The sequence below is a fragment of the Cyrtonyx montezumae genome, unplaced genomic scaffold, assembly GCF_038088225.1.
Source record: "Cyrtonyx montezumae isolate F1298 unplaced genomic scaffold, pur_monq_1.0 scaffold_1, whole genome shotgun sequence".
In the NCBI taxonomy this organism is placed as follows: Eukaryota; Metazoa; Chordata; class Aves; order Galliformes; family Odontophoridae; genus Cyrtonyx; species Cyrtonyx montezumae.
In genome coordinates this window covers 6,189,171-6,205,316 of record NW_027071825.1, presented here as the reverse complement: position 1 = coordinate 6,205,316, position 16,146 = coordinate 6,189,171, and the positions used below count along the sequence as shown (strand labels likewise).

Here is a 16,146-nt window from a genome sequence, read left to right as displayed (position 1 = left end):
GGGACAGAACAAAGTTACGCTGATAATCAAATGAGCAGTGACTACCCTGTTCTTAGCAATTTTTTGGTAATGCTTTTATTTTCTGCTGCATTGTTACAGTTTTGATGCAGCCTAGACTTTGATGTTAATGACAATGGATTGGTAGCAGGAAAAAAGCTGAGTCTGTTCCAGTTGGCAGCAGTATCATTAAATTTAGCCTAAGATATCTGCTCTTACTGTGAAGAGACCCTGTATTAGTGCTTGATGTGTTTCCACAGATATATTCTGAAGATATCTCCAAAGCTATACCAGGAAGTATTGATTCCATCTGGTACATAAGCCAGTGTTTGCAATACACCATGTTCTCGTTGCTCTTGTAATAACTTTCAGGCAACTGAGCGTTCAAATTGAAGCCTCTTTGAGGAAAAAGGGAACGTTTCCATAACTGAGTAGCTTTACCAAATTACTCAGAAGTTATTTTAGTTTTTCAGTGGCTAAGTGCTAATGGATGAAGATCATAAAGTAATTTGATTCAAAAGCAAACACACGTTTCTTGTATCTGTACAATGCAGCTGTGCCCCTTGAAGTTGCAGCTTAGCGTCCTGTTGGTAAGGGGCTTACTGAAAGCAGATACATTCTGCGTAGCTTGGTGGTTGTTCAGACTGATGAATTTTGGAGCACTGTTACTAAGTGTATCCTAATGGAGAGACTATGTTGAGGGAAAACTTGATTTTAGTTATTTTTAATTCATTCATTTTGTATTGTGTCCTTCTTTCCAAGTGAACTTAAAGGTGAACAGTTGAATTATTTGCAGAATTCTCTAATGCTGTCTGAATTAACAAACCAAAAGCAGATCTTGTGAAAACCAAATCAAACCAGGTTAGGTAAGGTTGTCTTTCAAGCCTATAGATGAATTAAAATTACTTCAAATGTGGTGGTGGAAACTTAAGCACAGGCTCAAACTTAACAAAGCAGGCCACGAGTTGTAAGGCTCTTTAGATGTGTGGGAAACTTGTTGATCATTTCTTCTTTGAAAATGGAACGCTATTAATAATAGTTCCATTGAGCGATCTTGCCATCTGTGAGACATTAACCCAAAGACCCTCCTTCTCTTTTCAGGCTGGACAATTTGCTTAATATGGCCTATGGCGTAAAGAGGTAATTAGAATTCCACAGATTGCCAGATGTCCGTGTTGGCACAGATTGGTGCTACGATTTATTTTTTTTAATTCAGTAACTTTATTTTTTTTAATTCCTTCTTTTCTTCCACCAGCATGTCAAATTCTTTTTAAGTTTGGACTTCAGTTGGTTTTGTTCCTTTTCAAGGCCACAAATTCTGTGGGTTTTTCAACCTTTTTTTATTTACAGGTGGGCTTCTCAAATGGTTTTGGTGCAACAGCTACGAGCATTCAAACTCAAGTTGTCCTGCTAGATGGCACTTGGTTCAGAATCAGAACTGTTGAGTTTTTAAATCTATTTGATTATGTGGAACGTAACAGCTGAAAAATGGAATTAGGCTGCTATTGCCCAAATCCCAGTGAAGACCTTCATTGTCCTTTGTCAGGCTTCGCAAGTTTGACTTCAGGCTGTAGCTGTGTGCACCTTGATCAGCCCTACGTTTCTTTTGTTACAGGTTTAATACTTTGAAATTTTAGTGATGCTTGATATTTATTTTTTTGTTTCAAGTAGTGATGTGTTTGTGTTCTTGTGTGTGGAAGTCCAGCTGATGTGTAACCATTTATGCTGTTTCATCAGTGTTCAATGTCTGATAGCTAAAATGAGTTGTTGTATTGTTGGTGTTTCTCCTCAATGCAAGCGATCTTTACAGCAGAATAAAGGCATAGTCTTGCTCCTGATGTAAGACGTCCAGCTATTCCCAGTTAAGATGAGAAAACACTGCTTAATCTTCTGAAATGATCTGCTCACCACACATGACAATGGTTTGAGCTTTTTTTTTTACAAAGCTTATGCCGTAAACGGTACGGTAAGTATCTGTAGCTAGCACAGGACAGGAGAATGCTCCCTAACCACTGCCACGGTAGTGCTGTGCAGAGAGATCACAGGACTGTTCCTGGAAGTGAAGCAGTGGTCAGAACAGGCTGTGTACTTCCCCTGCATGCTCTCGTGGTCATCAGTGCACTGTTTTCATCACTGTGTACTCGGTGGTGGTGTCAGCACACTATCACGCTCTGCTTCTCCTGCATCTTCCCCTCTCCTTTGTCTCTTGATGAATTGCCAGAAACTCTGCAGAACTCTGAGCCTTACGTATCTGTCAGGTGTGAGTAACTCCAAGAAGATGGTGGTGTTCAGCAAGTTTGGGTTTTTTACTTTTCCAGAATGGCACTGATGTGGTAGAAGACAACCAGTGCTTGGTTCTAGCTGGTGAGACTACACAGTTGTGGTGCTGTATTACCTGCAGAGGGAATGAAAATGGGTTTCCTGCTTGTTTGTCATACATCTGCATAAACTTTAAATAGCAACAGCTTGTTTGCTTTAAATAATTGTTCTTTAGGTGTTTTGAATGGGTGCTTTTCCTCCTGGCAGGAGGACTTTATGAGCAAACTCTGTCATTATGGGTGTAGGGTCACTAGAAAAATACTGTACTGATTTCTGGAACTGACTATAAAAGACGTAGTGTTCCTGGGTTTGAGGAGTGAGTTTGTTCTCCTGCACCTGTATTTAGGGGAGTACAGACAGCAGATGAGCTGCGCTGGAGTGGACCGTAGGTTTTATTGTCACTGACTTCATGTCATGTGTGTGTAATTCACAGCTCTGCTGCCAGCAGTAGGTAACAGTGTTGTTTGTGTCAGTAAACTTGTACTGGTTTCATAGGTGTTTTCTTGGAGTTGGTAGCTCCTGTGCTCATGGTACATTGGTAGTTGAAAACTGTGTAGCTCCTAAAGGCTTCCAGGGGAAAGACTGCTCTTCAGTGAAACCGTAACCCTTTGTATCCACGCAGAACTTCATAATTTTTGGAGGCCCATTATGGGCACGGCTTTGGGTCTGGCTTTTCAGTAATGTCACATACAGGACTGTGTACATATTAGTGCTGTCTTCATGTTAAATTTAAACAGCAGAAAATAGTCAGCTGTTTCCTGGCTTACATGTTCTACCAGCACAGTTGGCACTTACCAGCGATGGGCTTTAAGTTCCGTCTTCCAGATTTTAAAGGAATGTGAAGCTGTTGGCTTGTACAAGCTCTGTCCTGGCTGCCCTTTGTGCAGTTTCACTGTGTCAGGTGGCAGAAAGATCACACAAACTGGCCTTGTCCTGCCATCTCTGTTCCAGAGCTTTAGGAGCAAGTCTGCAGAGCCTTGCCGAACAAACCATTGTGATGTTGTTGCTAGATCCAGTATGTGGGAGAGAAACTGAAAGATGTTCACTTGCAAAAGTGAAGTTCAGTAGGAAGACTGTCATTTATTCTTAATAAGCTGTTTTTACAAATGTCTGTGTATGTCTGAGGATCCAAGGCTGTGAGCATTTGCAAACTGCTCATTTATAGCATAGTTATACCCCAGTGATGTTCTTCAGCTCCGAATGCGTATTCTGAGCATCTACTTTCCTCAAATACATGTACAGAGTGCCATCGGGAGTCAGAAGAAGCAGCCATCAAGTATGTAGTTTCTTTTATAGTTAAAGTATACACTGCATAATGTGCGGATGTCAAAATGGTGTGGAGACATTGTAGGCACAAAGGAGTGTGAATGAGCATCTTAGCGATGCTGTGAGTGCCCCCCTCCATTCCCTGCATCATCACTCAAAATCTTGAGGAGTAATTATTATTCAGTTCTGGTACTAAAGCTCATCTTATTGAGTTGGTGTGCAACGGGATTTTTATTAAGACTTTTTCTCTGTGCAATTGTTATTTTAAAACATATCCCTAAGTGTAGCTTCAGAAATGGTGTCATATTTTTTTTTAAACTGATGAAAGGAAAATTATGTTGATCCTGAAGGCTGATACTGCTTAACATCCTCATTAATAACCTGAGTCACAGGCTGCAGCACACCTCCTGTATGGTTAAGGGGCGGTGCTGGTGTGGTGCAGCAGTAGGGGCAGTCCTTACGCTGTTGGCTGTAGCTGCTTCTGGGGTGACCTTGCCAAGCTGGAGGAACCTGGTGAAATTCAGGAAAGGCAGATGCAGAATTCAGCCCCTGACTGCTGTCTTCAGATACCTCCAAGGGCATTTAGAAGATGATGAAGCTAATCACTTCCTAAGAGGTCAGTTGCAGAAGAGCAGGAGTCAACAGTAACAGGCTGCAGCAGGGGAGATTCAGGGATATAAGGCAGGAAATGTGAGGACGGTCAAACCCAGGGCAGAGGCCCTGCCAGTGACGTTCCCACCCTTGGAGATTTCAAATCTTTCCCTGGGTGAGGCACAGTTTCACTCCACGCAGTCTGGCTTTGAGCAGGAGGCTGTTCAGATGTCCTCCATAGATCCTGCCCTGGCTGTGCTCATCTGTGCTGGTTCTTTGTCCATGAACACACCACCTGGCTGCAGCTTTCTGCTTCATGTGTTCAGATAAACACAACGGGCCCCAAAAGGCAGTGCAGGGGGTGTAAGAGTTCTGTGTTAGATCTCTAGGAGCTTGTCTCTGTCTCCACTGACTATCTGAAGAGCCTAAGATCCTGCCACGGACATGGAGTCTCACAGTGTAAAGGTATTAGTTGACAAATGCCCACTAATTATATTGATCTGCTTTATGATTGATGCCTAATCTTTGTGTATGTGGCTGACTGGCTTTAGGACTTCAACTGGATTTTTTTTTTTCCCCAATGTATGTCAGCTAAGGGCTGTGAGGGGAGAATTAAAATCTACCACTTGGAGAGCTCCCTGATAGTACGTTCAGCCAGGAGAGGTTCCTAGTACAGCTGAATCCTGACACTGGAAGTTCATGTTAATCTTTCAATTAGATCTTGAAGGCTCTGTTTTTTGCACAGCAAGCTTCTTAAAAGTAAAGTGTTAGATAACTTTCAGAGCAAAGGAAAACTTTATGATCACAATATGTGGAAAACTCCTACAGAGCTCTTTTTAAGGAGAACGTGAAGACCCTTTTTGGTTTAAAAGAAATGCTAAGCACAGTCTTCTAGATGCCTGACACCAAAGACCAGATTGTAAGTGTGATTCAGTACCTTTCATCCTTGAAGGGAAGAGCCTGTATGCCCAGATTCAGTCTCTTCATCTAATAGTGATCCCTTCCACGTCCATATTAGTTAGAGACCCAGACCCCTGTGTGGTCATCCTTCAGGGCTAGGATTGGGAACCTAAGCTAATGCTGGATTATCTGCTTTGAAGTCTTGGTTCCATGTAGCTCGTGCCAAGAGATATATTTAGAATAGACCCCTCTTTTTGCTCGGTAGGTTTTCTCCGATCACAATTGATGGTATGACGAGCCTTGTCGGAATGAATATCCCTGGTCACACTGGAACTGGATGGTGCATCTTTGTCTACAACTTGTCCCCCGACTCAGATGAGAGTGTGCTGTGGCAGCTGTTCGGTCCCTTCGGAGCGGTCAACAACGTCAAGGTGATCCGCGATTTCAACACCAACAAGTGCAAGGGATTTGGCTTTGTCACCATGACCAACTACGACGAAGCTGCCATGGCAATTGCCAGCCTTAATGGATACCGTTTAGGAGACAGAGTATTGCAAGTTTCCTTTAAAACCAATAAAACCCACAAATCCTGAATTTCATATCCTTACTTACTAAAATATATATATATAAATATATACGAACAAAACAAAACAAAAAAAAACTCTTGAAGGCTTATATTCAACCATGGACTTTATAAGCCAGTGTTGCCTAAGTATTAAAACATTGGATATCCTGTGAGGAACAGGAAAGGATTTTATAATGCTTAGAAAAAAAAAAAAACCTTTGATGCATTGAATGTTCTTTCATAGCTGTCGTTGTTGAATATAATATACATAGATAACAATGTGCAGGGATTTTTACCCGGCCAGCTAGTTTTACTACCTTCCTTGAAGGTGGGTCTTTTTAAGATGACCATTCACTCATTTGAAAAAAAAAAATAAGAAAACAAACAATTTTTACAAACTAATGGGATTAAAAGTGAGAAAAAAGATTTTTCTTTTCTTTTCTTCTTTTGAGAACATTGATCTAATCAGATTGGTAAACCCCCCTGGTAAATTAAAGAGGAACAGTAAAAATTGCAAAAAGAAGAACATAATTTTGCAACTTTTTTTATTTTTCCTTTTTTCTTTTATATCATGTGAACTAAACAGTCTTCTGTTAGGGAATGGGGTAGAGGGGGATACCTGATGACATAACAATTTAAATAACATTAACAATGTTGCCAAAGAGGTGGTCTCTTTGCTGAAAATGGGTTTCAAGAAAAATCTATTTTTATAAAATATAAAGAATTTTTACAAGAGAATCTGGATTTGAGAAAAAATATTTTGACTGGCTAATTTAGGGGAAATTGACAACTTTGTCATGTTCATACTGCACTGGTAACTTTTTAGAGATCAAGATGTGTGTTTTAAACTGGATTAGTAGATTGTTTTTTGAAGGATGGGCTACAAACAGATGATCTTCGTATCTTTTCATAGCATGTAATAAAAATATTAAATACAGTACGGGAGAGTGTTCTTCCCAGGCACGCAGTTACCCACAGTCAAAACCCAAAAGCAAGGAGATGAGTTGCAAGATGGTTTTTCTTTAAGTCATCAGTATGGGATATCAGCAGAACAAAAGTTTAAAAAAAAAAAACCTTAATTTTGATCAAAAACTTCCTTGGTTTGAGCAGTAGGTGCTACGAAATTATTTACATATCTTAGTATCATAGTTAAATGTAATGTGTTTAGAAAGAATACATTTGCTTTAAATTTGTTAAGAATTTTCAAATTCACTTTATAGCCCATGCTAATATAATTGGGCTGTGTTGGCACATTTGGAACACTGTTTATGTTGCTTGAAACACTTATTTATTTAATTGCCGATGTGATGCATATGGCCAAAATCAAATATAGCTAGTTTGGCTAGTCTACTTATTTGTTTACTTAAACTATGGGAAGAAGCATATTATTGTGTCATTTTGTTGTGTGTGTATGTGTATATATAATATAAATATATATATATATAAAGTTATTTTTTCTTTTGGTTAATTTATTATAAGTTGTAACACTTTGCTAGTTTTGTTTGTATATGTCTTAAAATGTTTTCTTATGATACTTAAGTGACAGAGGTATCAAGGTAACTTGTGTAGAAATATTGTTTGATATATTGTCATGTTTGTTGTGAATATTTTTTCTTACTGCACAGTAGAAAAGAAAACAACTGGGTCTTTATTTTAATGTAATTCAGATTGGGGAAAACAGAGCTAAGGGAACAAAATGACTGAGGGGGTGCTCTCCCATGTCCAGTGCACTGATCATTTTAGTATGTTTGTGCTTTGTACGGTTATATATTTAAAACAAAAAAGGGTCATGCTCTTCCCTGAGTACTAGAAACAGTTACTCGCTATGCATAATCTAGTTGATAGTTAAATTTGCTATTGCTTTTCTTGTCTTGTTATATAAAATCTTTTCAATACAAGTTTAGTCTTAATGGTAATAAAACGTTATGGTTATTTATAACTTGTGCTTATTTTGTGCATTTTTTCCATGCTATACCCACTAACTGCATGTAGACTAAGTATTGTTTTTTCACACTGAAGAGGCAAACTTTTGTAGTAGACAAATAACTAAAGCAAAGGCTGCATCATAATTTTATCAGTTTTTTACTTTAACAATGTTAGATTTTAGTTTAAAGGAACACTCATTCAATGTTCAGGGAAACCTTTATACATCATCTGCTATGAATGAGCGCAGTTTGCTGGGAAAGTTTTGATGCATTTGCTAAGCATTAGTGGGGAAGGCATGTCAGAATCTTTTCTCTACAATGTGTTTTACTATCTGAATAATAATAATTTAAAAAAATCTTTCTTAGGACCAGGCAGTTGTATACTTTAGTTATAATGAATGACTTCATGTTAACCTTGCTAGTTTAGATCATTTCTGAGGGAAAGTATTGTAAATGTTTTTTTCATAACCTTGTTGTGTTTGAATTATTTGTACTTTAATTGTCCAGACAATAAATGAAAGTGTGTAGAATGGCTATGGACTTTCCACATTTTTAACCGTGTTGAGATGTCGTAGTGATCCCAGCCACACCTTCAATGAGGGAGATGTTTGTTAGTCTGATCTCGGAAGCGAGGTCTCGGAGACAGATGTCTCGGTTGAACCAGACTCAGAATATTCATTATTTGTTTTTTCTCCTTCTGGAGGCGAGAAGGAATCTGCCATTTAAGACGTTTGACACCAAAGACCAAATTGTAACTGTGATTCAATACCTTTATTTGAATGTGGGAGATGCTGAAGGGTTTCTACCATATACGATGTTTTTACACAATGAAAATATTAACTCAGTCAGTATCAACTTAAACAAAAGTGATGAGATTTCAGCATTAATATTTTCTAAGTCATTTAGTTTGACTTTTCTATGACCATGCTATGAATGTCACGCGATATGAAACGGTGTACATACCTGTTGTACAACACTGTGTGACCACATTCCCAATTTAATTCTTTTCACCATGTTATAACAGTTGGTATTTCAGTTGACTTGTTTGAATCCCATTAATGCAAATATTCACTTCATGTTTATGTTCTGTAACATTCACTAATTGAGAATGTGTACCTTGTAAAACTGCAGCATTGAATCTCGTAACAGATTAGGAGAAATATCAGTGGGCTGGATGGACTGTGCAATTTTTCAGCTCCTTCACCTATTAATAAACTCGTGTTTTTGTGAGATTAAGTTACCCTGTTGATTATAATAATTAATTTCAGGCCCCAGAATGAGTTGGTTCTTAAATTTATGGCTTGCTTTACCTGTCCTTAAATCAGTCTGCCCCTTCCATGGTGTAAGATACAGAAAGCAATTGCTCTGTGAAGACGTGGCCCTGAAGCACGCCTTGCACCTGTCTCCCCATCTCCACATCTACCTACACATACACCTGAGGAAAGGAAAGAGTTCTTACATGCACCAGTACATGCACCTTCTATCTGAAGTTAACTTTGCTTAGAAAGAAACCCAGTACCCGGGCACTAGTGCTTGTCATAGAACGCCACCAGGTACACTGCACCGTCTCCACCTGAACTTTGTTCGACTTCCTCCTCTCTGCTGTGTTGTGCATGTGGCCAGACCAGCAGTGAGCTGCAAGCACGGGCTGTGCTGGTTGCAGCAGGAGCCTGTCTGTGCTCTGGGGGTTTTGCTGCTGCTGATGGAAAGGACCTGATTTCTCTAAGTCCGCTTTTGAGCTCAGCTGCTGTTCTTCAGCACCTTGTGGATGTGCCTCCATGGCTGCGCAAGGACTCGTTAGTTTAACAAAATCAGAAAGCCTCTGCTGGTGCTACAGCTGTGGTAGGTGAAGTCCTGACCTGCTGTAGGAGAGCAGCGTGCCTTTGTGCTGGACAGAAGGGTGCGGATGGGGCCTTTGCCCACACGCATCCTGCCTGAGCAGATCCAGCAGTTCATACTGAAACACGGCTCTGTGCAGCTGGCATCAGAACCGCTGCTCCCTACTGCTCAAAGTAATCAAGTTTCATATTCCTTTCTTGAAAGGCTAATCACTCTGCAATTAGTGAGCCTGCTGCATAAATGGAAAATCACCTGGGGGGTTGGAGTGTGCTCCCTCAGCTGCGCTTGGGGTGAGGGTGGGCAGGGGTGGTGGTGGGAGGGTGCTGAGCTGCTCCTGAGTTTCTGCCATGGGAGCCTGGCTGACACTGCTATGCCAGCAGGTCTCACGCACAGAATAGTTCCCTGCTACCATTAATGGCTTCCATTGGTACTGCTTGGGAGCTGGATGCGCCCTGCCTCCCCCCGGTGTTACTGAGCACTTGGTTCAGCTGTAGGTGTAGATACAGAAAGGCCCCTGGGGACTGTCCCTTTGCCATCACCTGGAGCGGGCAGGGCTGTCACCTTGCACGTCCCCTTCAGTGGCCGCGGTGAGGTGAGGTACAGCCAGGTCAGCAAGTGAGGACTGGGCCGATTCGTTCCCTGCCCCGAGGAGCTCAAAGCCCAAGCTCACTGCACAGCAGTAATTCACTGTTCATTGGGAGCAGAATGAAAGATCAGAACAACATTACAAAAGCTTTGCCGTCTCAGGCTAATCCTGTATTTCTAGTCTAAAAATAACTGACTTCTGAAACCCAGAAGTGATGGAGACAATGCAGCCGAGCTTCAGTAGGTTCTGAAGTGGGCAAAACAAGAGCTGCTGGAAGGAACCAAAAAGCAAATCCCACACGCACACTTCACAGGGTGCTCGGCCCCTGCAGCCCCCACCCCATGCTGAGCAGGCACTGTGATCCCAGCAGTGGTGAGGGCTCGCTGCCACGGGATGGGGACCACGAGCGCTGGTGTGACAGGCACAGCTGGGGCCGTCAGCAGAAACAGTGCATGCAGGGAGCACGGAGACTGACCCCACTGAGCATCACTGAGCTTCTGCAGCTCCTGTTCCCATCAACTACGTTTCAGAAAGCCGTTCCCTGTAAATGCACTGGGAAGGGCTGTAGGAAGGAAGGCAAGCAGAGGGACAGACATAAAGACAGACACAAAAAGCCAACCACATCTGATGTCGGACAGGTTCATCTCTGATCATGTTAGCAATCCTCTGAAATACCGTTCCAGCAGAACTGGGAGGAGGAGGTGAACACACACACGCACCAGCAGCTGCTTTTCACACGGAGCCTGACATTTTGCCGTCCACAAGCTTGTATCACATTTGTAAACAAAGCCAGCACATTTTAAAGGGCTTCAACTATTTTGTATTAAGTTCCACTCAAATTTTAAATGTTAAGAGACTGCCCGTTATTTCTACAGTGGTAACAAACAAATCAGAATCCTGAGTCTGCCACCTGAGCCACTCCCCATCAAAGTGCCCTCGGTACATCACAGTGGGGCTGCAGCCTTGCTCCCAGCTACGTACAGCGTGAGGCCGCTTCCCTGTGCGTCCTCAGACCCAACGCACACTGTGTGCTGAGTGCAGGATCCCACTCCAGAAGCCATCAGCATTGCACCGAGGGCCACTGGGAGCCAGGATTCCTCCCAGCAGCAGCTGCACAGACAATGGTGCCCTGTCAGGCCCCCGGGAAAGCTTTCCTAAAGCCACAAGACTATCAAATGAGGACATTTCTTTCAGTGACCTAAACACACAGATCTCGAGCTCTTAGGCTGCACACGGGACTGACAGTGCTGCCATGTGTGTTGGAGGAGCACGGAGCCTTCTCTTCCTTACACTGTGCTCGAGTTGCACGGGTCCCAGCAAAACGATATGCAAGAATTAGCTTTTTACAAACAATGCAATTCTGATTTTATCTCAGCACATGAGACACTTAATTAATTTTGTAGGATAAGGAATCTGTTGCAAATATACAGCAGTACACCCACACATCACCATCTGCTGTGGAGAATTAAATGTACAACTCACAAATGAAATCCTGCAAAGTTGGTGCAAAAAGGTCCTTGCCTGAATTTAAACAAGGCTGTAGAAACCTGCAAACACATTGCAAAAGATCACGAAAACAATCACAGATTTGTCCATCTGTGAGTAGGTTCTAGCAGGGTTGGGTTTCTGTTTGTTTGTGATGTCTGTTCATTTGCAATAATTGTTCCAATGACAATGAGGAGCCTTTGGAGTGTGTTTGCACTCCCAGTGGCCACGGGCGCTGTGGAGGTGCTGCCACTGCACACTGTGAGCTGTGGGCTTAGGGAGAGATAAAAAGAAGAAGAAGAAAAAAATAAAATAAAATAAATGAGAAAGAAAAAAGTTAGAAATCCCTTTTTTCTATTCAGTTCAGCCGCAATTTTGAAAATTTGGCAAATCTCACAATTGTTGTGGATGTTTTATTATTAGAATTATTAACAAACACAGCTCTACTGAAGAGAAGAAAAATAAACATCAACAAATACTGCTGCCATAAAAAAAATCCAGCAAACACCAATATCTGTATCCCTTTGACTCCACTGAAGCCTACTGTTCATATTATAATATTCCTTCCTCATTTCTTAACACACTTAAGGTGTGCTCTTAATTTTACACCTGGCAGAGCCACACAATCCCGAGTCCTGTGTCCTGAGCTCCTGCAGGTCCTGCATTAAGGCAAGGGGCAGTGTCTGGGGTATGGCACAGAGCTGAATCCCTATCTGTAGCCAAGAAAGGTGGTGACTTCTGCGGGCTGAGGCTGCCAGCAAAACGTGCCTCACTGCTCAGTACAAGAGCCGCCTCAAGGCACACGCATACGATGCTACCAAACCCATCAGTACCTAGAAGCCTACACATCCCCAGCAAGCCATGAGGTCGTGCAGGACACACGGGGCAGGAAACACAGCTTCCCTCTGCCCCAGCCCCGTGTGCTCCACATTGGTGTTCTTAAGGGATGTAGCAGAATTTTTCAGAAAGCGAGAAGATTCCCTAAAGCCGCTCTGAGGTGTGCGTGCTTCGTAACATATTTATCCCCTCACACCTGGGAAGGGCTCTCAGCACACACACAAGTATAATTTATGCTAAGGGGCCTGTTACATGTTTGGCTCAGATAAAGTGTATTGGTAATTAAGAAATGCAGCATCAGAGGTACAACGTGCATGTAAATGTGCAGAAGGGATTCTATCAACTGAACGAACGCCACTAAAGAGTATTCAAAATCTCAACCTAATCAGAAACCTACGCGTATCTATATGTATTTATATCAATATCACAAACCCTGTGACATCCACAGCACTGCTAACATTCTGATGAGAAAGCGACTGAACACAGCTGCCTTGGGCAAACTTGCATGCATAAAAAATGAAGTGACTTGATTAATCAGTGAAAGTTGCTGAATCATGGGCTCGCAGCCATGCCTGCATAGCCTTGGCTATTGGTGGGGAACCGTCAGCATGAGATTTAGATGAATTTCCATCAGCTGGTCCATGGGCCTATGTGGCCCTTATTTTTGCCAGCATTTTGATGAGAAATATAATCTCTGTCCTGAAAAATGAGCCTTGTCAAGGAGGTAGAAGTGTGTGTATAGGGAGGGGATCCAAACAGAACTGTTAAAAGAAGACATATCTCTGAAGGAGGAAAGCTGTGAGTGAGAAAACCCTGACTCCACTTGGAAGCTGACTCCAGTGAAGGTGGCAGAGGCTGAAGGTAAACCCCTACCTGTGCAAACCACATCAAATTCAGCAGTGTCACCAAATGAGCAGGAATAGAGGTGTGCTACAGCTGGAAGCAGAAGCAGTCAGGCAGTGCAGCCAACACAAAGGTGCCTTTTCAGAGTCACTTGGACAGCAGTGCAGTCACAACAGGAGAACAGGAGCACTTCTGGATCTCCAGAGCATTAACTGCTTTGCCATGACTTTTCAAAAGCCAGAAAGGACAAGGAAAAACAGAGGGAGCAATTTTTTTTCCAGAAGAACTAAAAAATGGTGAATTTTCTAGGGAAGTTGTTACTGTGGCACTCACCACGGAGGCGCACTGCACGGCACATCCTGCTCTGTGTCTTGCAGTCATCATGTCCTCTCAGGAGGATGGAGGAGCCTTCCTTCTGCACCAGCCAGTTTGGAGAAAAGAAAAAAATCTGAGAGCCATGCTCCTCAGGGATCCGCAGGGCTGTGCCTCAGCTCCCTCTGCCTTCTTGCCCCGCAGAGCACAGCACAGAAACCCATGATGACACATCTGCCAAACCCTCCCTGTCAGGCAGCTGGTCAGAGGTTTGGCTTTGCTTTTTCAGGGCTTGCAGGGATTGTCCTTGAATCAGCACCTAGAACAAAGGGGAAAGAAGGACACGCAGCCTTTGTGCCAAACCTCAAACGTTTCCTTCACACCGACTGCACTGCACTTGTGAATGATCACATTAACATATATTATATATATAATGAGTTCATGTGCCAGTAATGAAAGAGACAAACTGCAGTATCTTATCAGTGAAAATGGTCAGTGATGTTTTGTCAGCTAAACTGAAAAGGAGAGATGACACTGAACAGGTTGCTCCCTGTGCTAGAGACCAGTACCTCTTCAGTTACTCACACATATACTTCAGTATGAACTATGTGTGTATTTTCAATATTAAAAGATAAAATATAGTTCTGTGCCATGTTATAAACGAAGTTTGTGCAATGGAAACAGATTTTTACAGCTAAGTTGAAATCTCTTGAGACCAGGAGGTTTATAATGGAAATGCTGACAGACTCTTAACTATAGCAGTGGGATCTTCCCTGCTATTATGACCAGATAAACCAACAAGGTAATTCAATGTAGTGTTCCAGCTCTGAGACACCAACATACTCCTCCTGGTCCCAGGTGCTGGGGGAAAGTTAAATATAAACCTTAATGAAAGCACAGTGACTGACTGCAGTGCTGGGAGCTGTCCCTGTGCCAGGGATGGGAATCACACCCCGCGGAGGTGCGTGCAGTGGCTGGGGCCTGTTGCAGCCTTCCTTGCTCAAGTCACAGTGCCCTGTAATGAAGCTGGCAGAGAGCTCACAGATACAAACCCACCCACTGCACTTGTAGCAGGATGAGAAACGAATTGGAGCGCAAGACACTTCCAGAGTACACGGGGCTGCAGGCAGAGACCTGCACTGCTCCCTGTGACATTGCTCCCGAAGCCTTCAGTTTAGCAACCATGAGGTGGGGACACCATCTCCCCAGTAAGCAGCAGCTGTGGGGAGCTGGGGCACGCCTGGCTGCGCAGCTCTGGCTCTGTCCCCTTTCCCTGTCTGGGAGGCAGCAGTGGGTTGTGCTGAGCTGGCAGCCATCTCCAGCTCAGGGCCGAATAGAGGACAAAGCTGGCGGCAGTGCTCGCCATGCTTTAACACCCAGGAAAGCAGCGTCTGCTGCCCCTTTCTGCTGCACATAAAAAACCAGCAGGGCTGCAGGGAGGTGCACACAGTGCTCCACCTACGCACAAATCCTGAGCAGCCTTCTTGAGGTCGGTGGGCTGGTAGCACTGCCTACTGTCAAGACCGTCTGACATTCCCAATTATAAGACCCTACTTTCAGCTGCTTATAACTGTCATATTTTGACCAGCAACTTGTCATTTTCCATTCTGGGCATCTGCCTCAGGCTGAATTTTTTTGGAAAGCTTCAGCCAAAACAATATAGCTATTCCCAAGGGCAAGGCCAGGGAACAATGCACTGTTTTGTAATGGTAAAAGAGAAAAAGAACTGACATCCTCCTCTTTAAGATGCACTACGTCTCTTCATGCTTTGGATAGGGGAGCCGAAATTTAACCGACTTGTGACCTTTGCATTAAGGATGTTCCTTTCATTGCTGCCGTAAAAGTCCATGTAAGTGTGGCGGTGTGAGAGCACTTGAAAAAAATCCAACCCAACTTCCTCAGTAAAAACTTTCTGCAGTGGGAAATCCTAAAAACATTGCAGATCCTGTCCTGCAGCGCTTGCCTTGCCCTGCAGCTCACCCCAAACAGGGCAGTCCCTTCCAGCCCCAAGCAGAGCTGCTCACACAGCACTTCTCTCAGAGCAGCCTCACACTCCACGAGTTACTGGGTATTATCGCCTGGCTAGTGCGTCAGAGCAAGATGTTCCCTGTGGTCCCATGGCCGTGCTGTGGGTGTGAGGTTCGCTCATATCCCGGCATCCAGAACACGAGGGGAATTAATTCAGCCATGCTGGCACAGGGGGGACTTGGGCCAGGCTCCTGGAGGAGCTGCAGCTGCCAGGTCTGTGGGTCACCATTCAGACACCCCATCCAGGACACTTCCCCATGGACGCTGCATTCAACACAGCCTTCTCAGCCTCTGCAGCACATAGATAAGCAACCCGAAGTGCGACGTTGTAGGGATTTCCTACACGTAGAGTATGGGAAATTCCAGCCTTTCGATACGGCCTCTGAACAGAGAAATCGGGATGAGAGAAAATGGAGGGCATTCTCCTCCTCAGAAGTTGTAGTTAAATGGTGCATCTTCTTTACAAAAAGCTGCTGTTTACTGCTGTGATACGTTTATTTTTAAACTCAGGTCATCTGCTGTAAAAAATTCCTCAGACCATTAATTTTGGAAGCCAATGCTGAGAGATCATGAATGTTAAGAATTCTAATTACATTGGGTCTAGGAAATTTAATGAATAAAAGAGACTTTTCATAAGCATTCAAGCCATAATA

At 43.2% G+C, this 16,146-nt stretch overlaps 1 protein-coding gene across 6 annotated transcripts in view; it reads left to right on the top strand.

Moving 5' to 3' along the window:
- The window catches only part of ELAVL4 (ELAV like RNA binding protein 4), a 59,580-nt gene extending 51,483 nt beyond the window's left edge, over nucleotides 1-8,097 (top strand). For 5 of the 6 annotated variants that reach the window (XM_065739118.1, XM_065739109.1, XM_065739144.1 and 2 more), the window contains exons 6-7: nucleotides 1,099-1,137; nucleotides 5,339-8,097. In XM_065739118.1, the coding sequence (XP_065595190.1) occupies nucleotides 1,099-1,137; nucleotides 5,339-5,666 (367 nt within the window). In that variant the 3' untranslated portion in view covers nucleotides 5,667-8,097. The remainder of the gene's footprint in view (nucleotides 1-1,098; nucleotides 1,138-5,338) is intronic. The other variant, XM_065739136.1, reaches the window with a different exon arrangement.
- Nucleotides 8,098-16,146: the final 8,049 nt, after the last annotated feature.